The sequence below is a fragment of the Lissotriton helveticus genome, chromosome 8 (assembly GCF_964261635.1).
Source record: "Lissotriton helveticus chromosome 8, aLisHel1.1, whole genome shotgun sequence".
Taxonomy (NCBI): Eukaryota; Metazoa; Chordata; class Amphibia; order Caudata; family Salamandridae; genus Lissotriton; species Lissotriton helveticus.
This window is the reverse complement of record NC_136069.1, coordinates 897,786,554-897,812,761: the sequence shown is the minus strand read 5'-3', so window position 1 is coordinate 897,812,761 and position 26,208 is coordinate 897,786,554. Positions and strand designations below refer to the sequence as shown.

The following is a 26,208-nucleotide window of genomic DNA, read 5'->3' as shown; positions in this document are numbered from 1 at the left end:
CGAAAGGAGGTAAAAGAACTTGTTTTTGAAACATCCCATGTACCATGACATGCAAGGGGGGCCGAAAAAATTCAACACAGACAAGGGACCTGGCTAAGGGGACGCTGGTCCACTACTTCACCAAAACAACACCACTTACAGTCCAACAAACAGTAAGAACAGAACGAAGACGACTGCCTATAGACTGTCCCATAAGTGACTCCTCCCCCCCACAGTCAGCTCCCCCTCCACAAAGCCTATCACTGTTAGAGGAACTTAATAGTTTATGCAAAACCAAGTATGCTGCTGTCAAGACCACCCCTGAGCAAACTAGTGCTTCTACCCGTCCTATAGTCATTACAAGTCCCCAATCCTGCATATTATCCCCACCATATGAAAATCTCCTGGGTACGCCAATTTCTTCACCTGCTATAGATAACACTAACCCCACAATGTTCCTCCCGGACCTTTCTGGTACAAAGCAGCAAAAATTGACTTTGAACTCACCATTGCTTATTACCCTTTCCCCGGAAACATGTAAGGATCCCGCGAAACTGTTAGTCCCTGCACCCTTTATCTCACCAACCCTGTTGGCTCAGATGCAAACCATGATCAACTCTTTGATACATCCCCTGATAGAAAGAATGAACAATCTTGGGGATAGGATCGTGGCAATTGAGGAAATGACTAAGACAAACTCACTACTTCTAAAAAGTATGGTCGGCTCTAATCACTCACAGTCTCTTACCAATACTGCAGTGTCTTTAATAACTCCTCAAAGTAACATCAACCAACTCCGACCAGTAGCCTCACGTTCGTTAATTCCAACTATCCAGAATGTGCACGCAAAACGTATAACACCACATAGTTGTTCATTTGAAACTGGGCTGAACAAAGTAATTATTCCACCCAAAAGGTCACTCCCCAATCCAGTGAATATTCCACAAAAAACTAACCACATACAACTACCACCGGAGGCTGCCCCGTTTGTGTGCGTCCTTTCTGGAGTCCCAGTACTTACTAATGGAAAAACAGAAAGTCACCAAGAACTAACAAACAAGACACTGTTTTGGTTAACAAAGAATAGACCCCTGCCTCCTGATATCGACGGCAGAATACTAAGTGTTAGAAGGGTGGGTTGGCTGGGCCCGCTTCGAAAAGAGAGACCTGGCGATCTGGTGTTAATAAAGTTTAGAAACAGTAATGTTGTCCCATACCTCCAGACCTGGCAACCACAGATAGGAGATGGTCCTATACACACCTGGGGACTATCTGACTTTTATCCCAGAGAATCATTTCTCCCTTATACAAGTTTAAAGAAGAGAGAAACTTTTGGTTGGGCCGAAATGGCGCCAGGGTGAGGGGCACTAACATTCAGACTTGACCTAATATACTCCGCAATGATCTATTTGGTACCTGATTTCTTTTTAAGATTTTATGCTATAATATTACATGTTGTAAAATGAGATGAAATGAAATGTAATGGTGATTATATATTGCAATGTGCTTTTATGATTTTATACTTCAAAATCGAATAAAGCTAATGAAACTGAAACTGAAACTAGTCATACCATTCCAGTGCCTACTCCTGAGAGTTCTGATGTAGAAAGTGATACTACAGAAGATTCTGATTCAGAAGTAGAAGGTGAAACAAATCCAGAGACTGAAGATCAACAAAGAGGTCGACATCTGGAACTTGTGCCTGTGAATGAAGACTTGACAAGAAAAAGCTCTGAGATAATTGAAATAGATTCTGGTGAAGAAGAGAATCTATTAGAAGGAAAAACGATTGAAGATTCAGTAAAGAAGATTAATGGAGTAAGTTCCATTGAAGACAGAGAGGCTGAACCAAAAGAAATTTCTGACCAGGAGAGTATCGAAAAGCAGAAGTTAAGCTCTGAAGTAAGGAACGGAAATCCAGAATCTGGGAAGTTGGAGGTAATTGAAGAGGAGGAGGAAGACGAATTACCGAGTACCAGTGATGGAAGACAAAGTATAGTTCCTGAAGGAGTGAAACTGCCGAATAGAGAAGTTCCTGAGTCATTAATTGAAGTTTCAGACTGTGATACTGAAGAAAGTGACGTGGATGGTGAAAGTAGAAGTCCAAAGAAAAGATCTTGGAAGTCTGAGACAAGTGCTTCAGAACCAAAGAAAAGATTCGTGAGGAAAACTGATTTCTGGCCTGGTGGAAGATTGAGAGTCAGGTTGATCAAAAAACCGAAGGAGCAGGTGGAAGAAATCAGTAGTCAAAAGGATTCTGAAAAGGAAGTTGGAATCGGGAGAAAAATCGAAGTAGTGACAAGAAAAGGAAAGAGGATTATAAGGCCAAATCAGAAATATAAATCGCCTGAGTGGACTTATCTAGTAATTCCACCTGTCATTGACATTTACGATAGTAGTCAAGAGGAAGAAGAAATTGAAGAAATTAGTGACAATGATTGAAGTACAGATTTTTTAATTGGATTTTTGGGTTTTTAGTTTTTGTCAAAAGGCTGAAGAAATCTTGTTAGGTGACACAAGGTCGAAGAAAAGTTGTTTAGTTGGAGAAAACTTACTTGCGACATAAAGTCGAAGAAATACTGTTAGGGTTAAAAAAAAATATATATATTTTAAAAAGGGGGGTGTAAATTAATCATTTCATTAAATTTTTAAAATAGTTTTAATTTTTTCTTTTTAAGGCAAAACTAACCAAAGATGCCTTACGTCATGGAACAGAGTACTTCAAGATGTTCCATTTTTAAGAGATGCTGTAAGATGACTCTGGTGTGTCTGCTCATTTTAATTCTGCTCTGGTTAGTTTTAGCTGTTATCATTCCATTTGAAATTAACAAAGATTTTCACAAAGCCAACATGACAAGCAAAGCTTCAGTTAGTCAAAACAAACATAGTGCAACTGGCAAAGTTATTGATCATCAACCTAACATTCATCAGGACAAATCTATTAGTGATTTTTCAAGCAATACATTCACAAAGCTTTTGAGTGAATATGTCAAGGTAATGGATGCAAAAGATTGTTATGTCTGCGTTAAATTACCTGCTACTGTTTCTGAGGGAGTAACATACAATATGCTTCCTCTTACATATGGTGTGACATGCAGTGTGTTAGCTAGCTTGTTCTATCAGACTGGACGCTTAGAATACTATTATTCAGATTTTGACGAGATTTTTGCAAATTTAAAGATTGAGGGTGCTTTGAATAAGCATAAGAAAGCCAAACAGATGAGGGAATTTTTCCTTGTTACTAATGAACTCACCAAGGAGTATGCTTACAGGAACAATTTAACCTGCAAACTTAGTGTTGAAGGAAAGAAGTTTTTGAACCTGGTTGAAGAAAGGAGAGCAATTTACAAGAGGAATGAAATAGTCAAGCAGACTAAATCCAGGTTCTGGCAGAAAGAGGATGAGAAGCTTAATGGCAAAATGCTTGATAATGTTGCAATTCACATAGACAAACCAATTAGTGGTAAGCTTTGCATTAGGAGAGACAATACACTTTTTGATAACTACTTTGTGGGTGCAAGTAATTGTGAAGATACATATCAGATCATGGGAGGTTGGGGATTCAAAGGTGGAAAAGATCCAATTTTTCCTGGAATTTATTTTGTTTGTGGTGACAAGGCTTACTACAACCTTCCTGATCATTGGTATGGAACTTGTTATGTTGGGATTGTTTTTCCTAAAATGTTCCATGTTGACAGAGATTCGGAAGGATTGTTCAAAATTCACAATTATGTAAATAGGGTTAAAAGAGAAACTTTTACAGAAGTTTTGGGAGATATTTTTCAAGCAGTGATACCTATTGTAGGTATAACCCTGAACGCAGGGAGAATCAGAAAATTGTCCACAATTGTTGACAGATTGTCAACAGATACAGCTGATGGTTTCCAATTAGTGAATGTTGAGGTCATTGCAATCAGATCCATGGTGATTCAAGATCGCCTTGCTTTAGACATACTCCTGGCAAAAGAGGGAGGAGTCTGTGGCATTTTACATGTGCAACATTGTTGCACATATATCCCTGATGAAAGTAAGAACATTGAGATGTACATTAAGAACATCACAGAGATGCATTCAGAGATAATTCCATTAGAAGAAGAAGATTTTACAGAAAGACTTTCAAAAAGATTCCAATCAATCAGAAATTGGTTCCATGACATTGGAAGTTCAGTTCTTGGCAAGATTTTGGCACCTTTGATTGTGATAATATTCATTTTCATTTTGACAAAAATTGGTTGTTTGTTGCATAAGAGAAAGAAACAAATGAAGGAAAAGAGAAGAATTTATAAAATCAAAAAAGAAGAAGAAAGGGAGATTGAGTTGCAGGAATTACACAGAGCACGTTATGACAATTGCAAGGATTTTGCAGAAACACATTTTTAGAAATACTGACACAGATGAATTTGAATCATTTTCCAGAAAGTCTAAAATTCCAAATTTTGGGTGGTGGTGTGGTGATTTGTTAATCACCAGATGAGGGAGTTGATGGAGCGAGATAGAAAACAGAAATCTGTTTAAACTCGTGAAGTCACATTTCCATAACATAAATAATAATATTAATGATTTGTGATGTGTTATGCTAACACAACCTAGATTAAACTTTACACACGGGGACATTAACATGTGTGCTCATAAACGTGCATAATTGTTGCATCTTTTGTTCGTGCAAAAATAATAAATTAATTTTGTCGTTTTCGTTTCTGTCATTACTAACTGCAGCAGATTTAAAAGAAGCATGTGCTTATTTTGCTTTCCTTGTCTATGTGATGTCATTTCTACTTTTCTAGGTGCACATAAGGTTTCATGGATTCATGAAGACTGGTAGATATAAAATGCTGCTTATTTGTTTGCTTTGTGCTAGGTAACATTAGACTAATTGGGAGGGTTAATCAATTAGTAAACAAAGGGTGGAAACAGAATAAATAATATTTCTTACATTAATACTTTTCTTGTGTTTGTTTTATACTAGAAAAATAAGTTGCCTGCTTTTGGGCCTAGTTTGCTCGAGTTTGCTAAACGATGAATTTAATTCTGCAAGGAGCACGAGATGTCTATGTGGAAAAAGTTTCCGTCAAAATCACATTCACTGAACAAAGATGGTGTGTTGTCATTATTCTGTCGGACGTGGCCAAGGTCAGAAACCGGTAGAAAGAAGATTTGTTAACTTGGCATCCGAGGAAGTGTAATGGAGTCAGTGAGAAACTTTTGCTCAAAAATGTTGCAAATCAAGGAAGCTTTGGAACACGTACAAGAAAGACAATGGTCCCAAAGAATATGACCGAATGGAAGTTTTGAAATGTAGGTGACATGTCACTTGTCACTCTCGGACCAATGAGACATCGACTTTTGCAGAAAATTTTCCTTTACTTAGATTAGCTAGCATAAAAAGGTATAAAAAGTCCATGCCCTGGGGATGGGCTGGCTGCTGCTTTCTGACTTTCGGATGAGGGTGTCGTGCTGCTGGACTTTGCGTGGAGCACGTAAGAATCCTCAAAGAACTTTACTTTTTTCATTCATTTAGCTTAGCTAGGGACTTAGGATTTTAGAAATGCTAAACTTATAATTTCTTGCTTAAAACTGTATTTTTCTTATGACACTTTTCAAACATGCTTGCTATAATTCTAATAAAATTGCATTTATAAAACTATATTTTGAATAATCTAAAATTAGTTAATAAAATCTTACTTTTGAAAACAAGCTGGTCTTGGTTATTCAGAAGCTCAGGTTACTATTAGCTAGATGCCATCGCCATGGTGGTCATTTAAATAGTTAGGATTTGTTCAAATGACGTCATCATTTACCGCGGTTGTATATAGTTTGTATATAATTTGTAAATAAGGTGTATATAGGTTTAATTTGATCACCTGATTCAGTAGGTCAAAATATGTCATGTTTGATTAATGGGTCCATGAGTTAGAGTAGTATTTTATGTAGTAGGGTATAGAGTTGGGTAGCATTGCTTATGGCATATTTCCTATAGACCGCTGGATCAGAACCAACAAGTGGTTCCCTTATACAAAGAAAACATATGAACAGTATTTTCATGCTGTGAAATGTTCCAAAAACAGACTACCATATACTCACTACTTAAACCAAATACTCCCTGTTTGCCTAATTCTTCTGCTTTCTCATTTCGCTTGGATGGGTCTTCGTCTTAACTCAGGTGCACATCAGTTGCACACTAAAATGTATTTTTTACTTAATCTTGTCTCTCTTAGGTAAGCATGAGCTCTACTGAATCGTGCTGTTAGCCCTTTTTGTTAGTTAATAAATATTTCACTGTATATCTATAAGAGCAAATGTAATGTTAAATGTCTAGATAAAAGAAAAAAGAAGCTGAATGTAGAAAATGTGCTGGGCAATATTGGAATGTAATACAAATTCTAACTATTAGTATACTGATCGCATTCCCATACTGTCCAGCACACTTGTGCAATTGTTGATGTTGCAACTTGTGTGTTGTAATTAGTTTGTAAAGGGATTACAATAGATAGGACTTCTGGCTGTCTTCAAACTTACTGCCTAATATTCACCATTTACGTATCCTTTTGTATCTGTTGTTACTGTATGAAAATTAAGTTAAAAAAAAGGTAATTTAAAAATAGAGGAAAGTTGGATACATGTAAATGAAACAATCACCAGCACAGCCGAGAAACTAAGAGGAAGGGGCTAGTTGAACAAATAAATGCCAGGTTCAACAGTAGCAAAGAAATCTTCACAATCGTTAAAGACTTCACCACTCCCGCAGGAGTCACCGGATACATCAAATCATCACAAGTCTGTGCAACAACCTCTCAAACTTCTTTTGCAGCAAAATTGCTACCATATACAAGAACTTTCCCTCACAACCGGACCAACAGGCCCTCTTGAGAAGTCTCCCAGTGACAAAGGAAGTCAACACAATCACCACATGCAACACCATCATTAGCAGAGAGGAACCCACAACAATCGTAAAAACCATATATTCTGGAGACTCAACGGACCCCTCCCCCACTACGTGTTTGACCAAGGAGCAATCCCCTTCAGCGCACCCATCACCCCTATTCTCAACACCTCCATCATTAAAGCTATATTCCTGGAACCATGGAATTCCCTCCTAAAGCAACTCGACCAAACTTACCAATTACTGGCCAATATCGCTCCTTCCCTACCCAGCCAAAGTCCAAGAAAAAGCCATCAACAAGCGCCACTCCAACCACCTTGCCGAACACATGCTTTTCAACACAATGCGGAATCAGGCCCAAATACATCACAGAAACCACCCTTATATCAGCAACGGTTGACATCCTGATGATTCCCAACAAGGCAAAACCCCCAGAGTTCATCCTTGTAGTCCTATCTGCAGCCTACATAATCATCTCCCACTCCATCCTAATCCAACAGACTCCATGAATTAGGTATTCAGAGACCTTGAATAGAACTGCTCTTTCCTCAACGGAAGAACCAAAGTCGTCAACATGCCCCACTACGCCTCTGAAGCATGAGATCTTATTTGCAGAGTCCCCCAAAGCTCTTCAACATCTACATGACCCTGCTGGCTGACATCATACAAGCACACAAAAGAGAAATCCTCACACCGATGACACACAAGTGATACTATCTCTCTTGGACAAAATACATTCAACACCAGGACAATTTCACCACAAGCATGATAAAAGTGGAAAGCCAATTGCCTCAAATTGAACTCTGACAAGTCCAGGGCAGTAGTCTTCGGGAAGAAAGCATCTCAATGGGGCTTAACCTGGTGGCCCGCAGTCCTTGGACTTCATAACCTTTGAAGCGACGTGACGCTCCATCCACCAATCGCACAGCCAATTCAAAATATTTTCCACAGACTCCATCAAAAATTAATTAATCCATTGAATCCTTATTTCATTCCATAACTTTCTCTTTACTTTCTCCATTCACGTAAAGGCTGCATATTACCCAATTTTTTCAGATGCTATAGATTTGCCTATCCAGGCCTTTTTCTGTAGCACGCGGGATACATAATTCATCCTGGGTACCCAATACAATTCAGGCTGGACAGCCCTTTGTCAGGGGTAGCCATGAATTCAAATTAAAACCGCTTTTAGTATTTTTACAACATTCAGCATCAGACATAAGCTGTGGTGTCTTAACCCATATTACAAGCGGTAATTCATTCTTATTTAATAGAAAAATATAATACATGAACACATAGCGCCCATTATCTTTGGTAAACAAAGAACATAAAAATCTAAACAAGCAACATCAACCAAATTCTTCTCTTGTGCAGCTAAACACCCCACAATGTGCATTAATCTGATCTCGCATAATGCAATAACCTCTCCAAATCCATCTTCATTAACTTTACCAGCTCATGGGGGCGCTAGAGGGCGCACAAGCAGAATGACCGCGCTTCGGTGAGGCTCCTGCTGCCTGGACCGATGATCCTTCGTTAATCCTGGTCAACTGGTGTGTTAAACGGCTAAAAGTGAGCCGAAGTGTGGAGGGACCTGTGTTCCTGCCTCGGTGAAAATCCTGCGGCGATTTGCTGCTGTATACCCCAGAATCGGCACCTACATGAACTGCCCAAGACGGACGCTGAAAGCGTGAGGAGCAGCAAGTGCGGCAGCGGGAAGCAGGAAAAACCGCGGCTTACTACGAGGGTCGTAGGCCGCGTCTGGGGTGAGGAGACGGATGCGGTAGGGTCGGCAGCTGCTGGTGTCGGCTGACAGGTACTGGCCTGATTGAGACTGCGGGGCGGTGCTGCGCAGAGTGAGCGCTACCACAGACGACAGGAGAGAGGGAGCACCGTGGCGACGACGGGCGGTAAAAAGGAGGGCTGCGGTTACCGGGCGGACAGTGCACATTCAATGCACGAAGAAATGCGCTTGTGCACGCTGCGCGACGTCTGGAACCAAGTAAGGAGACGCAATTAAAAACAGAGAGCGATTATCTGACCCCCCACTGGGGCGCACGAAAGCTGGCATTTGCGGCGCGGCACGCCCTGCGGGACTGCCGGGATGGGCACACATCGTATGGAGGCCTGGTGATAGTGGAGCCAGGGGGCGGTTAAAAATCGGCAGTGCCATACCAATAAGGGACACATATGAGCGAGCCACCGTGGTGGGCATAGATCGCACACAGGAAGTGTACTGCTGATCGGGTGCACGCTGTGGAGAGTATCTGGACAGTGAGGGTCCTAGCAGGGGTTGCGGAGAAAGACTTGAGGGGCAGTCAGGAGTTTCATCCCTCACCGAGCCGGTGCTGGCTGTCTCTAAGAATGCAGGTGGGAGAGACTCTCTGGGTACTGAGCATACATGCCTGATGGGACCCCCAGACACTAGCTTGCAGAGAAGAGGGCCCTGTGAGTCATGAGCTGGCTGAACTCGTACCACTAAGAGCGGAAGGCATTATTTGAACTGGCATAGAGCGGAGAGTGGAGGATACTGTGAGGACCCAGAGTGAAGCAGTCTTTACGAGGCAGTGATAGACCCGGGTCTCCCTGCCTTGGTGATACCATGGGTAAACCAGACACTCGCCAACCTAAACTCAATTTCAACGCCGCGAAGAAGGTGAATAGGCCTGCCACGGAGGACGGCGAACCGAATAAATCAGATGTGCCGGGCGAGGGTGCGCCCTCCAGGGAAATGGACATGCATCAGCTGTTACAGATGATGAGGCAGGGGTTTGCCACAGTGATGGACAAGGTGGATCGGATGTCGTCCAGAATGGACGCCATTGCGCACAAAATGGACGTGCATGAAGAGCGTATTACAGAAACTGAGAGGCGAATTTCGGAAAATGATGATACCACTGCTAGTCACACGACGCAGCTCGCGAGAATGGACAAGCTCCTCAGAGTCATAGCTGCTAAGAATGAGGACTTGGAGGCCCGCAGTAGGTATAATAATATTCGTGTGACGGGGGTTCCGGAGTCCACAAACACTGGGCATATGGAAGAGTATGTGGAAAACCTACTATTGTCAGCTATCGGACCTGAAGCCTTTTCCACGCAATTTATTGTAGAGCGGGCCCACAGAACACTGGACCCGAGGCCGCCGCCCGGGAACCCACAAAGACCCATAATTGCGCGCTTATTGAATTATCGCGACCTCGATGTGGCCTTGCGCGCGGCGAGGACCAAGCAGAACTTAACGTACAAAGGAGTCCCATTTTCGATTTATCCGGACTTCACTCCGATTGTGCAGGAGGAACAGCGCAAATTTCTTGATGTAAAAAAGAAGCTCCGCGCGGCACAGATGGACTATGCATTGCTGTACCCGGCAAAACGTAGGGTGACATCAAGGAAAGCAGCGATTTTTTACAAATCCGCAACAAGTCGAAGACTTTCTTCATACAGTGAAGCGGGTACCTCGAAGTGGTGGTGGGCGGGGGCCTGCGTAACAAGCCAAGGCACAGGAAACTGACGAAGAATTGTGATGTGTTTGGCCTTGAGGGACAAGTTTGGACACTTGGTGCTGCTCATAAGGATCCACTTGCGAGGCGGAGCGAATGCAGGCCACCAACTGGCAAAACACCAAAGGCAGTAATGGTTGTACCAGTAGTAATGTACTCCAGGTTCGCTCCTCCCACCCGATAGAGCCCAGTGGTTGTATAGCTTGAGGGGCCTACGGGGGGGGAGGAGTGGTTATGTGGCTGACTAGAGCTGTCCCCCAGAGGGTGTTCTCCTATGTTGGACTATATCTACTGGTTGTTGGAGGTGTTGTTTGTGGGGAGACGGGAGGGTGGGAGGGAAGAGAGTTCTGGCAAGATTGGGTTGCTTCAGTGGGTGGAGGGAGGGTTAAAGGGTAATGGGTTGGTCTGGTGGTACAATGACTGGGCAGAGACTGGGCAGAGATGGTTTGCCTCTGTGAGGGTGGGAGAGATAGGTGGGAGAGATAGATGGGGGGAGGGTGATGGCGGGGGGCCTGCGGGAAAGTTCGGTTGTTGGACATGTTTGGAACACAATTGTACAATTTCAGATACCACAGATTACTATTGCTGTGTTGCATGTGGTGTAGTGCAATGGTGGAAAGTAACTCAAACGCAGAGATAGTGCATGTGTGGACTCAGTATTGGATGCGTCATTTTCGGAGGCAGTTTCGTGTGTATGATGCAAAGGGGCGGTATGGCGGGACAGGACAAGGACTCTGATTTGAATATCCTGTCTTGGAATGTGAGGGGGCTTAATGATGCAGGCAAATGCAGACAGTTACTGGCGTACTGAAATAGACAGCATATTCAGATAGCGATGTTGCAGGAAATGCACCCTCACCCTCAGTCACAGAGTACCTTTGCTGCTCGGTGGGCATCTACTCGTATATTCTCCTCTTTTTCCTCCTATGCTAGGGGGGCTGCTATTTTGATAAAACAGTTTCAAAAAGGGGGTGGTGATGGACAGAGTATCTGAGTTAATCAGAACACTCCTACCCAGTCAACAGATCAGGGCTTGATCCATCACCGTTTTTTAGCTCACTGCACCTTCCCAGTTCAGAACCTGGCTATATGCAAATTAGTCTGTTCCTGTCCCAGTGAATCATGGGAACAGGGCAGACCAAACTACCAAGCCAATTCTTTACTGGAAAGGAAACAAGCTTCCGGGGACCGGTTTCTGGCATTACAGCCGTCTTCGGCCCGGCTTGCTTGAATCCTGATGGTGCAGTGAGCAAGGGACTCATGTCTGAGCATACCCTTCCACGCTTATGGTGCAGTGAGCTAAAAAACGGTGTTGGATCTAGCCCTGATCTCTTGACTGGGTGAGAGTATTCTGCTTAATTCAGAAACTCTGTCCATCACCACCCCTTGTTGTTAAATATTTTGTCCACCCTAAGCGTGGAAGGGTATACTCGGATGTGAGTCCCTTGCTCATTGCACCATCAGGATTCAAGCAAGCCGGGCCGACGACGGCTGAAATGCCAGAAACCGGTCCCCTGAAGCTTGTTTCCTTCCCAGTGTAAGAATTGGCTTGGTAGTTTGGTTTGCCCTGTTCCCATCATGCACTGGGACAGGAACAGACTAATTTGCATATAGCCAGGTTCTGAACTGGGATGGTGCAGTGAGCTAAAAAACGGTGTTGGATCTAGCCCTGATCTCTTGACTGGGTGAGAGTATTCTGCTTAATTCAGAAACTCTGTCCATCACCACCCCTTGTTGTTAAATATTTTGTCCACCCTAAGCGTGGAAGGGTATACTCAGATGTGAGTCCCTTGCTCATTGCACCATCAGGATTCAAGCAAGCCGGGCCGACGACGGCTGAAATGCCAGAAACCGGTCCCCGGAAGCTTGTTTCCTTCCCAGTGTAAGAATTGGCTTGGTAGTTTGGTTTGCCCTGTTCCCATCATGCACTGGGACAGGAACAGACTAATTTGCATATAGCCAGGTTCTGAACTGGGATGGTGCAGTGAGCTAAAAAACGGTGTTGAATCTAGCCCTGATCTCTTGACTGGGTGAGAGTATTCTGCTTAATTCAGAAACTCTGTCCATCACCACCCCTTGTTGTTAAATATTTTGTCCACCCTAAGCGTGGAAGGGTATACTCAGATGTGAGTCCCTTGCTCATTGCACCATCAGGATTCAAGCAAGCCGGGCCGACGACGGCTGAAATGCCAGAAACCGGTCCCCGGAAGCTTGTTTCCTTCCCAGTGTAAGAATTGGCTTGGTAGTTTGGTTTGCCCTGTTCCCATCATGCACTGGGACAGGAACAGACTAATTTGCATATAGCCAGGTTCTGAACTGGGATGGTGCAGTGAGCTAAAAAACGGTGTTGGATCTAGCCCTGATCTCTTGACTGGGTGAGAGTATTCTGCTTAATCCAGAAACTCTGTCCATCACCACCCCTTGTTGTTAAATATTTTGTCCACCCCAAGCGTGGAAGGGTATACTCAGATGTGAGTCCCTTGCTCATTGCACCATCAGGATTCAAGCAAGCCGGGCCGACGACGGCTGAAATGCCAGAAACCGGTCCCCGGAAGCTTGTTTCCTTCCCAGTGTAAGAATTGGCTTGGTAGTTTGGTTTGCCCTGTTCCCATCATGCACTGGGACAGGAACAGACTAATTTGCATATAGCCAGGTTCTGAACTGGGATGGTGCAGTGAGCTAAAAAACGGTGTTGGATCTAGCCCTGATCTCTTGACTGGGTGAGAGTATTCTGCTTAATTCAGAAACTCTGTCCATCACCACCCCTTGTTAAATATTTTGATAAAACAGGGCATTCCATTTGCACTGGTGGGATCGTTAACTGATCCACAGGGACAATACGTCATTGTCTGGGGGAGGTTGTGCAGGGACACGATTACGCTTGCCAATTGCTATGCTCCTAATGTAGCACTGTGGCAGGAGTCATTTTTTCCGGAGGGTCCAACCGTACAGACAATTACTTAAAAAATATTGAGACCGTTATCGTTTTGCGGTCTGAAAAAGTTGTGCCATATCTCGGCTAGAGCCCATACCTATTGAGAGCCTCTATAAAGATATAATTGAAGAGAGATCGGTATCGGTTTGTGGCCCTAACATAGTCGTGCCATATCCTGGCTAGCGCCTATACTTATTGAGAACTTTTTTCAAGACATTAAATTGAAGTGAGATTGTCTTTCGCTCTGTGGACCTTATATGTCGAATACTATTACGGTTGGAGTGTACTCCCGTTGCAACTTTTTTATGGGCCACCATATTGAATTGAAAGAGGCTATATAGAGTTTATCTGTTTCCCATCTGGACTATTATGTGAAACTCAGAAGCTATAATCGTATCACAAATACTGAGTACATGAGAAGAAGCTAAACCACTGGTATGAAGTGTATGCCCTGAGGAAGGCTTTTGCCGAAACGCGTTGGTCCCCTTACAACTGCAACCAGTGCTTCTAAGTTTACACAGATGTCTACTGACATCTGTGATGGGTCATCTTAACTCTTTAGGGATACTTTGTTCCATCTTTCTGTCTTTTCACACCTTCTTTATGTATGTAGGGTGAGAATGTAAAACATATCATTAGTTTGCTTAAAAATGTACATCACAATTCAGGATTATTTATGGGTTTTTTCTGGTGGTTATGAAATATGTGTTTTAAGATCCTTATGTATTTATGAATGTTTTGTCTTATTAAATGCACGTCATCTTTATAATTATTTATGTATGTTAAATTCATGTGATATATGGATTATCTATATCCTTGACAAAATATCATATGAAACAAAATAATAAAAAGACAAAATACATTTTTTCATATATAAATGTCTGTTTAGTAATATTGTGAGTTGTGGTCCAAATTTATGAGTTTGTCACGTGTTTCATGAAGTGCACTGAACACGGTGCAAACCGTTTTTTCCAATACTATGCTCCTAATGTAGACACCCCGGATTTTTTTGGCTCTGGTATGGGGGAAAATAGTTAACATAGGGTCTCAGCACACAATATTGGGGGGTGATTTTAATGTCAGCTTGGTCCCTACAGTGGACAGGATGGAGGGTACTGCGCATTATCATAATAGATCCCGGGAGGTGCCGGTCGACTTAATTGCAGACCGTGACTTGGTGGATGCCTGGAGGAGACTGCACCCACATGATAGAGAAGGAACACACTTTACATCTTATACCGGGTCATGGGCACGGCTAGACTATTGTTTGCTGTTTAGGGGGGTGGTGGAGGGGTTGCAGCGGGTTGTACACCTTCCCCGCACATATTCTGACCACTGTCCAGTGAAACTCACACTCAAGGTACCTGTACTTGATAGACCAAAGTCTGTATGGAGGTTACAACCGAGGGCATTACTGGATTTGGTGTTTTGCACAGAATTAGAGGAGGAGATTAAGGATTTTTTCATGAGGAATAAGGTATCTGTGGATAGCATTGAAGTTATTTGGGACGCTTTTAAAGTGACCATTCGCGGCTATTGCATCTCTAAGAGCTTTGGGGTCCTGCGGGATATCCAACGTGCACTGAATGCTCTGGAACGCAATCTGAAGGAACTTGAGGATCGTATGGTGGGAGGAGAAGGGAGGACACTGCGGAGTGAATTCAGAGATAAGTTGTCTGCATATGAGGAGGAGGCCGCCAGGGAAGCTAAGTTTAGAGGGCGACACTGGGTGGCACGCAGGTATAGAGAAGGGGAACGCCCGGGGAGGGCTCTAGCAAAGATTACTAGGAGTCCCAGATTCGCTAACACTGTCCTGGAGATAGAAATGCAAGAGGGCAGCTTGAGGCACGATACGGAGGGAATATTAGCTGTTTTTAAGGCGCATTATGAGAATCTTTACACTACACAAGCGACAGGCGAGGCAGACTTAGAGGATTTCCTGGGGGATGTGGCACTCTGCTGGTAAAGCGATGTTCATAGGCAGTTCCTAGGCGCTCCATTAGAGACGGACGAGATCCGGGAAGTGATAATGTCCTTGCAAAATGGGAAAGCGCCGGGACTAGATGGCATACATGCCGAATTTTATAAATGCTACGTGGATATCATGGCGCCGGTGCTACGCAAACTATTTGAGGAATCTATGGAGGCAGGGGTCTTGCCCTCCTCGATGAGAGAAGTGATCATTACATCGCTGCTGAAACCTGGGAAACCCCCCCCAGAAGCCGAACTCCTCTCTGCCTCTATCGCTTATTAATTGCGACACTAAAATTCTTGCGAAAGTTTTGGCCACCCGGTTAACATTATTGATGGATAAGATAGTCCTTCTGGATCAATCGGGATTTGTCCCAGGGCGTGACACGACTTACAATTTACGCACCCTATTCTCCCTTATACAGACGGTTGCGCCTGACTTCCCGCTTGCGGCAGTTTTCTTGGATGCCACAAAGGCAGTCGACTCCGTGGAATGGAGCTATTTATTTAAAGTGCTGCAACGGATGGGATTCCCGCCCATGTTTGTGACATGGCTCAAATTGTTGTATTATAAACCAACAGCTAAAATAGTGATCAATGGGCATATGTCTTCGGCTATGTAACTTACCAGGGGCACACACCCAGGATGCCCTCTCTCACCATTGCTTTTCGTAATCGCGATCGAGCCACTAGCGGCCAGACTACGCTAGCTTCATAATGACAAAGCATTCCGGTGTTATCAGCGAAAACTGTTGATATCGCTTTATGCGGACGACATAACGCTGTATGTGAGGGACCCAGAGCAAAATCTAAACCCTCTACTCAGAGAGTTCTTGGTGTTTGGACAACTCTCGGGGATTACTATTAACTGGGGAAAATCACAATTCTTCCCCCTCACAAATGCAGTTACTAAATTCCCCTTAGACTTCCCTTTAGAATGGTGTGATGATGACCTGTGGTATTTAGGAATACAGGTATCCAGAGATCGAGAGGAGACGCTGCGTTTGAATTATGGCACGGCAATTACTAAATTGGAGGCTAGAGTCACCCGATGGCTATCATTACTAATATCGCTGGCACGCAGAGCGTCTCTTGTGAAAATGGTGGTACTACCCCAATTTTTATATTTGTTCCTCAATATCCCTTATTACCCTGGTGCCTTCTTTTTTAAGACACTACATTCTGCCCCGCCTCCAGTGGGCAATTATCACACAACCGTATAATAAAGGCGGATTCAATATTCCTGATTTTGAGACTTATTACTTGACTGCACAAGCTCACTAGGCATATCATTGGATGGCGCCTACACCGTTCATGCCCCAGTTGGCTGTTGAGGATTGGGTGGCCCGCCCGCTCCCCCTTGGCGGAGTGATCCATGGTCCACTGGGTGCTGTGGAGACTCCCTTTACAATGGTCACTTGTACAGTAGACGCTTGGAGGCGTATAGCGCGCATCCTGGGAGTGCAAATATTGTACTCTCCGTGCCTGCCCCTGGCTTATCACCCTAGCATGATCGTACTGCAGGAGGCGGGATTTTGTGCCCTGTGTAAACTACTACGGATTACTATGTGGGGCGACCTCTTTTCTGGCGGTCAGTTCCGGGCGCGGGAGCATTTATTTAATAATATTGACCCCACCCCCCTTGAGATTTTCTTATACGTTCGTCTCCGACAGGGGATGCAGATGTTACTTCCAGAGTTTCCTTCGGAACCGGAGACCTTTGCACCATTACACCTTCTCCTAAGCTCCCCAGATGGGCAACACTTAGTGTCGAAATTGTACAAAGCAATCAGGGAGTGCAGGACAGGCATTGATAGCACCGCTCGTGCCCAGTGGTCGGCAGACCTGGGGCAGGAGATATCAGATGAACAATGGAGATATTGCTGCAGCATCCTGGAAAATATAACAGCTAGCTGTAGATTCATAGTCATACACTATAAGTTCCTGCAACGTATATATTATACTCCCGCCAAGAAATACCACTTTCACTTATCGGACAGTGACAGGTGTGCAAGGTCCCAGAGGCCTGGAGCAGGATTCATGCATCTGGCGTAGGAATGTCCAGCTGTGAACGAGTATTGGTCACAAGTTCATAAGGTACTTGAGCACATGATGGGCGATACTCTTGATATGGACCCCTTAATGATGCTGCTGGGATACACTATGCATATTCCTAAACAGGTAAGGACATTTTCGATATTGCTCTTTTGATGGCGAAACGTGGAATTGCTTGTAGGTGGGGGAGAGGGCGGGATCCTAAGTTCAAGGATTGGCTGCATGATCTTATATACTGCCAGGAGCAATCTGCTATATATGCGGAACTGTTACCAATATCCTCTAGGCAGAGGGATGTGTGGGGCCCTTTGCAGACGTATTTGCTGAGTGATGAGGAAAGAACGGATGCGGAGATCATGGAGCGTGGTGCCCCGTGGTCGGATGACCTCCCCATGTAGAGCTCCCTTAGGGATAGGATGGATGCCTAATTAAATGCTGCCGCTATTGCAGAGTTGTGCAACTGTGAACTTGGTGCTTACCCTGATGTATTGCTGACTAATTATATACTGCTGTTGAGAACGATGATATTGCACATTCTTGTTATGATGTACTGTTCTGATAGCAGATGATCATTGGTTGTCACTAATGCTGGAAAATTATGACCCCCCCCCCCCGCCTTACAGGATGGACTGCCTTTTTACAAAAGCTGCTAAATGGATGGACTTGTTCTCGTCCCATTGCCTGATTATTGCATGTATTGTGCCTCGCTTTATGATGTTCAATAACTATGTGCACGTCGCAATGTGATGGATGAATCTGATATACTGATGTTGTGTGTTTAACAGCATAGAATTTCAAAAATAAAGTTTAAAAAAAAAAAACTTTACCAGCTCATGCTAAGTGCTGTTCCTGGCAATTAAACCAGCTCCTCTCCTCATCACTGTGCAAGTGCTCAACCAACTAACTACTGCCTCGTGATCCCTGTTAAACCAACCCCCGTGAATGCCTTCCAATTAATCACCTGATTCTAATTGCCAATTGCAAAATCAACCCTACTAAAACTACAAGTTCCAATAACCATTGCGTGTCTTGCATTCCTTGGACCCACCCGTGTAGGGTTGCTTGCAAGCGAGAAACTGAGGAATCATCACAGACAAAAAAAATGGACATGACAGCCCAAGTCAACACAGTGGTCTCTGCCTGCTTCAACACAAAGGATGTTGAAGAAAGCCTTTAAGTGGCTACCAAACTACACTTAGAAAGCAATCACCCAAGCCCTCATCACCAGCAGACTAGACTATAGAAACAGTTATTATGCAAGGATTTACCAACAAGCTCACAAGACCGTCCCAAACACAACATCCGGACTGGTCCTCAACCTCCCACGCCGAGCCCTCATCACACCACACCTTAGGGAACTCCACTGGCGCCCAATACACAAGAATACACCCATTAAGCTCCCACAACACTGGCCCTGCATACCTGAACTGCCTCGTTCACTTCCACCACCATTCCAGACACCTCCACTCTGCCGGTATCTCACTGTCACACACCGCACACCTACACAAAAGCAGAGCATGGGCCCACGCCTTCTTGTACCAGACGCCTAAAGCCTGGAATGACTAAAAACACATCAGAGCCTCCTCCTCTATTCTCGACTTTTGCAAAACATGGCTCTTCAAGTAAACCCCCAGAGCACCTTATACCCTCAAGGGTGATTAATTTGCTATAAAAAATACTGATACCATAACAAAACACACAATTAAATATGTCTGGACAACCATTATTCAAGCTGGTTATAGCTCAAGCTGTGAAAGCCAGTCCTTACCTCTTGCAACCCATGGTCCTGGAGGTCCTTCCCTTGATTTAGGCTGCATGTGGCCCACAAGCGCATACTGTTCGGGTACCTTGTACAGCTTGTCCGAGCTGCTGGCTAGATCTTCTGGCCGTGCTGTCAAACAGCGCTCTGAAAGCACTGGAGAGTTGTTGTCATAAGGAGAAACATCGCCACTAGAAGCTTTGTTTGAATCTGTAGATGAATGCCTTCCTCCATGGGAGAATGGCCGATCGGATCGCAGCATTTCAGGGCTCCTATAGGGAGAAGGAAAATATGCCAGTTACTGAACAATAAAAAAAGAAAAACACCAGGAACAATAGGTTTAATGTCTTTTTTAATGTAGCTGCCCGAATAAGACAAGTCCACCTGAAACCAAACCAATGTTGGATAAATACAACAGTAACATTTGGTTATTTGAGTAGATAGAAGTGTCCTGATAGAAAACGGACATATGAGAAGCAAAAAGACTGTCAAAACGATCAAGCAGAGCAAGGAGTTTAATAATAAAAAGCAACAAGTTTTGAGCAACACAGAGGCAATGATACTTGGGTAAACGTCTCTAATTAAATAATTAGTTCCACCTATTTCAGAGAGCAACTGTGCAGGTTATATTACATGCATGTTTTGAATTAACACGTAAACCTGCTAAAATGCAATTGTTCATTTAAAGTGAGTGCAGGTACACAGGGATAAATAGTTAAGAAAGTGATGGGAGTAGGCTAAAAATGATGAGTTTTAGGGAAAAGAACGTTGTGATCTAATACACGTGGGCTTTAGAGTTTTCGATAGGTACTTCCACTTACTAGTACATTTCAGACTAGATTTATTAAGAAATAAGGTAATGGGCAACCATTCTAATTCATTTGTTCATAATAAAGAAAGAGGGATAGCATATGCTCTATATAACTTTTTATTTATTTATTTAAAGAGTTTTATATAGCGCTGGCTAGACCCAAAGGTATCAGAGCGCTTTACATAAGGTCCCACGTAGTTGCAAACTTACATCCGTTACATATTACCAATGATACCAGTAAAAACATTTAAGGAGCATATAAGAAAAGGAAAGTGGAGTGAGAATGGTACGGGGGTAGGGGAGAAAGGGGTAGGGTATAGATACAACGGAGAGACAAAGGGAAAGTCTGCCCACAGGTGGTTAATGCACTTGCTGCAAAGATCAGTGTACATAATAATAGGGTGTTCTTGTTCCCGCTGCCCAGCATTGCCCACGACCTCCAGCTCGCGTGCAAGAATCCCAACAAAACAGCACAGTGGTTTTGTGAGTGAGCTGCTGGCTTAGGTATCAATGTCCTATGTACACACACACGTATATTTACCCTCAAAAACACACATATTTATAAAATAAAATTAAACCCTGGCCATACTGTAGTTAACTTTCTGATTTATTGACATTCAAAATATTAATAACCTGAAAATAGTGTAAATCTGAAGTACTGCATCTGAAATAAATGTAAGGGGAATTTTTGGATTCCGGATTGTGGGGTTATATGCCTTTAACTCCATGCGTGCGGCACATTTTCCCGCTGTGCGTTGAAGTTTTAAAAAACCCGCAGTTCATGACGAGCTCAGCTCGTCATGAGCGTACGAGAGGTGTACCTCATGACGAGCTGACCGTATGCATCTCATTCAGTAAGATGTTCTCTTTTAAGAAGACTGAGTTGGTTTTGCATATCTTTCTTGTACTTTAACCACAACATTTATGTTAGATACTCAGCAGGGTTGGATTAACTATTGGGCAGAGTGATGGGGTGAACAGGCCAGTTTTTAGGCATTTGGGTATTATATCTTGAAGCAGTGAGGTATTCATCATATTTTGCCAGAAATCTATAACTGAGCTATGGGTCTCCTTAAGAGAAGGAAGTATGGGTTCAAGGATGTGTGCGTAAGGTCTGCCCCTGGCAATGGTTTTCATAAATTCTTCTTGCGATATTTCTTTGAAGGAGGACCAGGAGACCTTAGATGTTTTATAAAAATCTGTTTTTGGGAATCTGATCTGTAAAGGCACAGGAGCGGGACCGTTCCATATTAACTGTTTTTTAAGTGGATTCTGGAGGATTTAATAAAGAAATGCTAATCTGTTGCCATTGTAACCACAAGTAACTATAAGCAGAATGTTTTCATGGAGTTTTTGGGGTGTTATTATTATCTACATTAGTCCATAGAACAAGGAAGAACCTGCTGCATATATAAAGGGGAGTGGTATAAGATTTAAAGCGCTTTTTCTTCTGATATTCGTTTAATCTTTACTGAGAAGAAAAGTGTTGACAATTGTTACAGTGAAGGCTTTAAATCTTATACTGCTACCTTCTTGTCACAATGTTTGTATTTTTAAGTACCCTCATTTAATTCTTCAAGATAAAAAGTGAATGTTTTTCTATATACACCCGTTTCTATTCTAGTTCTTTATACGATTTTGCACTTATGATTCATATTTTGTTTGATATATATTGATTTTGCTTGTGATTTTGATTCACCGTATTAAGATATTGTGCAGTGAAATTAGCTGCTGAAAGAAATTAATGAGCAAGGAAACCATTTGTCTGGCCTTGAAATTAGATTATGAAAATAATCTAATTAAATATTCAAATACATCCCTTTAAGGCACACCTACCATATCATTTTATTTTGCCCAAGCCCTCAAGGGTAGTTTGGGTTGCCCATTTTACTCTTCATTATCATTGTAGGGGAGCCCCTAGACGTTGCACACCCTACAAAGGAACCAAAATAATGGGGGTATCTCCCTTTCTGACATCAAGGCCTACTTCTGGGAGGCACTCAGCACTGGTGATCAATGACTGGGAGCATTTACCGGGAGACCACCCCACACACGTATTAGAGCAAACTCAATTCCACCCCACATACATCATTTATACAGTTAAAAGGGGTAAAAAAAAATGTATCAGCAACCTAGGCGACAATAGCTGCATGGAAAGGGGCGGAAAAATGGATGAGATGGAACGGGCGTGTTACACGGGAATCTCCTATATGGATGTAACACGTTTAAGAGAATTCACACAAAGTTACAAGGGTTAAAGTCCGGGAACATGCCGGGAATTGCTAAACTGGGCAACAATGGAGGAAGAGGCTCTTATCCATTTTAGTTCCCTACAAAGCGAATACAAACCAAACTTGAAATAACACTAAAGCTTTCACACGCCTAGAAGGCGCAGAGACTTGATATTGAGAATGTGCCGGAGTATGCACCACTGAAAAGGAAGCTACTTATGAGGGAAATCGGGTAAAAGGCAGTATCATGGACATCTAAAACATTAATCAACAATGGACCTGATACTATGGCGAAATTGATGGTGTGCTGGGAATCTGAACTGGGGAGCCTAAATTACCTGGACTAGGAGGCAGCATTGATGCACCCCAGGGAACGAGCAATCAAATCACGCCTCTGATTAATACAATTCAAAATCCTCAATAGGGTGTATTACAACAGGGCCCACTTGCATATCTTTGGGAGAGCAGCAACAGCCAAGCGCCTGCTGCAAGACAGCGAGGGCACGTATACAGTGGCGTAGCAATGGGGGGGTGGGGGGCACGAGGTTTGGGGGCAGCCGCCTACCCCCCCACTCGTACCTGCGACTGTTCCGGGGCGGCAGACATGCACTAATTGCCCCACCCTGCACTTACCTGCGGCCGTTACAGGAATCTGCCAGCACCCCCATTACATATCCCTGCAGGCAGCAAACACCGGGGGCGCCATGGGCGGACAAATGCCTAGCTACACCACTAGATGTATATATATATATATGTATATATATATATATATATATATATATATATATATATATATATATATATATATATATATATATCTCTGCAATACCTCGTAGCGCTCCACCCCTCAGGTGAAATACAAGGCATGAACCAACTTTGTTGCAGCATACAGTTTATTACCCAAATAAACAGCTAGTCATGACGCGTTTCGACCGTCCCTGCGGCCTTGGTCACATGACAATGCAATATGCTCAGCCCATTTTAAAGTGCAAGTGCATCACATGTCTAACTGGACATAGAAAAAATACTTTCAGTATAAATACTGTTAAAAAAGTCAAATGCAGTTTCTCATTTCTATCCGTATAAATACGATAACTTATTTGTGCAAAAGACAATTTATAAATCACTTCAATTGTCAATGGTTATGTTTGGACAATAATAATAGCATGTTTCAATCACATTTGTACTACCAGCTTAAATGCTAGTTCCCTATTCCAAAACATAATTCATTTGACCTGTGTCCATTTGACATGCGTTTCAAATTAAAAAATTAACACGTGCTCACCATAACGTGCATAAACTATAAATATTTTAAAGAAACTAAAAAAATCTATTGTTTCAAAAAATAATGAAACTACATATTAATCATTATAAATTATAATAGAACTGCACAGGAAATATACATACATATATAAGCATTGTTTGAGTCACTTAACACTATGGACAAGTCATATCCAATAGGACTACTATTTCTAGATAGACACTTAAATACATATTATGTCTATCCAATATTTATATGTTGTCTATCGTTCAAAGAAGGGTCCCCTTCAATGATAATACTAAAGTGGCCTAGTGCAATAGTGCAATACAACTAAAGTGACTCGTGCTCATAAAAGATGATAAAACCACGAATAAATATCAATTATCAATTAATAAATATACTGGTTCAATTCATTGTCCAATGTTACGATAGATAGATCAAGAGGGGAATTCATGTATATGATATCAGAGGGACAATTTCAAATTCATACAGTACTTTGATGTGATTGCCAATATATCAAAATCAATTCATTTACACAGCACCTTAGTTGATGGTGAAGTAAAAAATGAATTGAAACAACATTAAAAGAACAAACCTAATATAAAAGGATATCGGTGACATGGCTAAAACCAGCTATCTAAAAGACATATGGATAAAATCTACCCTAATATCTAAAAGACGGTTAAAATCAATCATGGGTCATTGTATATATATTGCACTTGTAATATGTTCTCTAAAAACTCTAATCGTATAAAAGGAATACATCTGTTTAAATACAAAACGTGCAATCATAGCAAAGTAGTACCCAAATTTCCTATTTGTCCTAACCACAATGTTGGATGATATAGGCCTTCTCTTCCTATCCTACATTCCCATTAACAACCTCACATATAAAAGATTTTTTATTATTTCAATTATAAATATGTGTGAAGGTCTTCTGTGGTGTTCAATCCTCCAGGCCATTTGGAATCGAATTCCAGGATGTAGTTCGTTTCAGTTTTTCGCATGCAGGCCTCTCTATCCCCTCCTCTTTTTGTCACTGGGATGGATTCAATTGCGTAATATTTTAAGCATTGAGGTTTACTATTGTGACATGCCTCAAAATGTCTCGCAACCGGATAGCTCTGGTCTTTGTTTATTATAGCACGCAGATGCTGCAAGATTCTTTTATGAACCTGCAGCTTCGTGCTGCCTACATATTTCAAATGGCAATCACACCCCAGGATGCACACACAATATTCTGTCTTACATGTAAGGCGTTGCTTAATCTCCCTGGTTGCCCTTGGGATAACCGTGGTGTATTTCTTAGTGTTCACACCATGTTGACATGCTTTACATGTAAGACATTTGTAGAATCCCCTACTGGTAGGCCGCCAGGGTTCTTTTCCAAGACATTCCTGGCTTTTTTTTTGTTAGAATTGTGCCCAGACTCATACCTTTACGATAAGTTATCGATGGATTGGCGGGCATCAAATCTCCAATAATGGGGTCATCCTGCACAAAGTGACAATTTCGTCTGACTATACTCCTTAGTTCCTTTTCCGGTTTGGAGTATGTCAGTACTAACCGAACTGAGTTGGTGTCTACACTCTGAATTAGGCTTATTTTCGGGTTGTACTTTAGGAGTTCACTTCTAGCTTTTTGCCGTGATTTTCTTATGGCGGTTTCTACTGTCCTAGTGCTGTATCCTCTATCCACAAATCTAGATAAACTTTCTTGTTGTTTCATGATCATATCTTCATCATTACTACAAATACGGCGGATGCGAAGCATCTCACCGTATGGTATTGATTTGATCAAATGTTGTGGATGGGCACTCGTTGCGTGTAATAGAGTGTTTCCCGCCGTTGGTTTTCTAAAAAGGGTAGTACTAAGAACATTGTTAGATAAAAAAACCTGCACATCTAAGAATGTCACCGATTCCTTGCTTATGCTAGAGGTAAAATTCAAGTTAAGATCATTCACATTTATTTCCTGTATAAAATTTAAAACACTGTCTTCAGATCCATGCCACACTATAAAAAGATCATCAATGAAACGAAGCCAAGAAACTATATTGGATGTACAGTAGTGCATATATTTACGCCTGAGGACCAGTTCTCCCACCACCCCATAAAGAGGCACGCATAACCTGGGGAGAAACTGGCCCCCATGGCTACACCCTAGATCTGCTGAAAAAATTGGCCATTGAACATAAAATAATTGTTCTCTAGACAGAAGGATAGCATTTCCAGAAGCATTTTTGTGTGGTGAGTTAATTCCATTGGCCTGCTGCTTAAATAATATTCACATGCTCGCAGGCCATCCCTATGTTTGATGCAAGTATACAGGGAACTCACGTCCAATGTTACTAGGAGGAAATCTGATTTCCACTCAATCTCTTCAATTTTGCACAGGAAGCCACTTGTGTCCTGGACATATGAATTCAAAGATTTCATATATGTCTGTAAAAAGTAATCAATGTATTTGGATAGATTCTCCAAAGGCCCACCGCATGCCGCAATTATTGGTCTTCCTGGTGGTTCAGTAAGATTTTTATGGACCTTTGGTATAAAGTATATGTAGGGGACTAGTGGGTGATCCTTTTTAATGTACTTAAACTCATCTCCACTCAACATGCCTAGTCCCTTCCATGCCACCAAATTTTTGCACAGATTTTCCTGCATCATCCTGTATTTTTGTGGATTGCTTCTTCTGTAACAATGGATGTCATCCAACTGGCTATATGCTTCCTGAAGATAACTTTTGATTGGCCATAAGACAATGTTACCGCTTTTATCCGAATTGCGGATTACCAATTCTGCCTCCTGTAACTTCTTTACCAAT

General features: G+C 42.5%; 1 protein-coding gene across 1 annotated transcript in view; it reads right to left on the bottom strand.

Moving 5' to 3' along the window:
• The window catches only part of ARHGAP6 (Rho GTPase activating protein 6), a 790,107-nt gene that overhangs the window by 13,380 nt on the left and 750,519 nt on the right, over window positions 1-26,208 (bottom strand). The window contains exon 11 of the mRNA XM_078657678.1: window positions 19,089-19,351. Coding sequence (XP_078513804.1) covers window positions 19,089-19,351 — 263 coding nt within the window. The remainder of the gene's footprint in view (window positions 1-19,088; window positions 19,352-26,208) is intronic.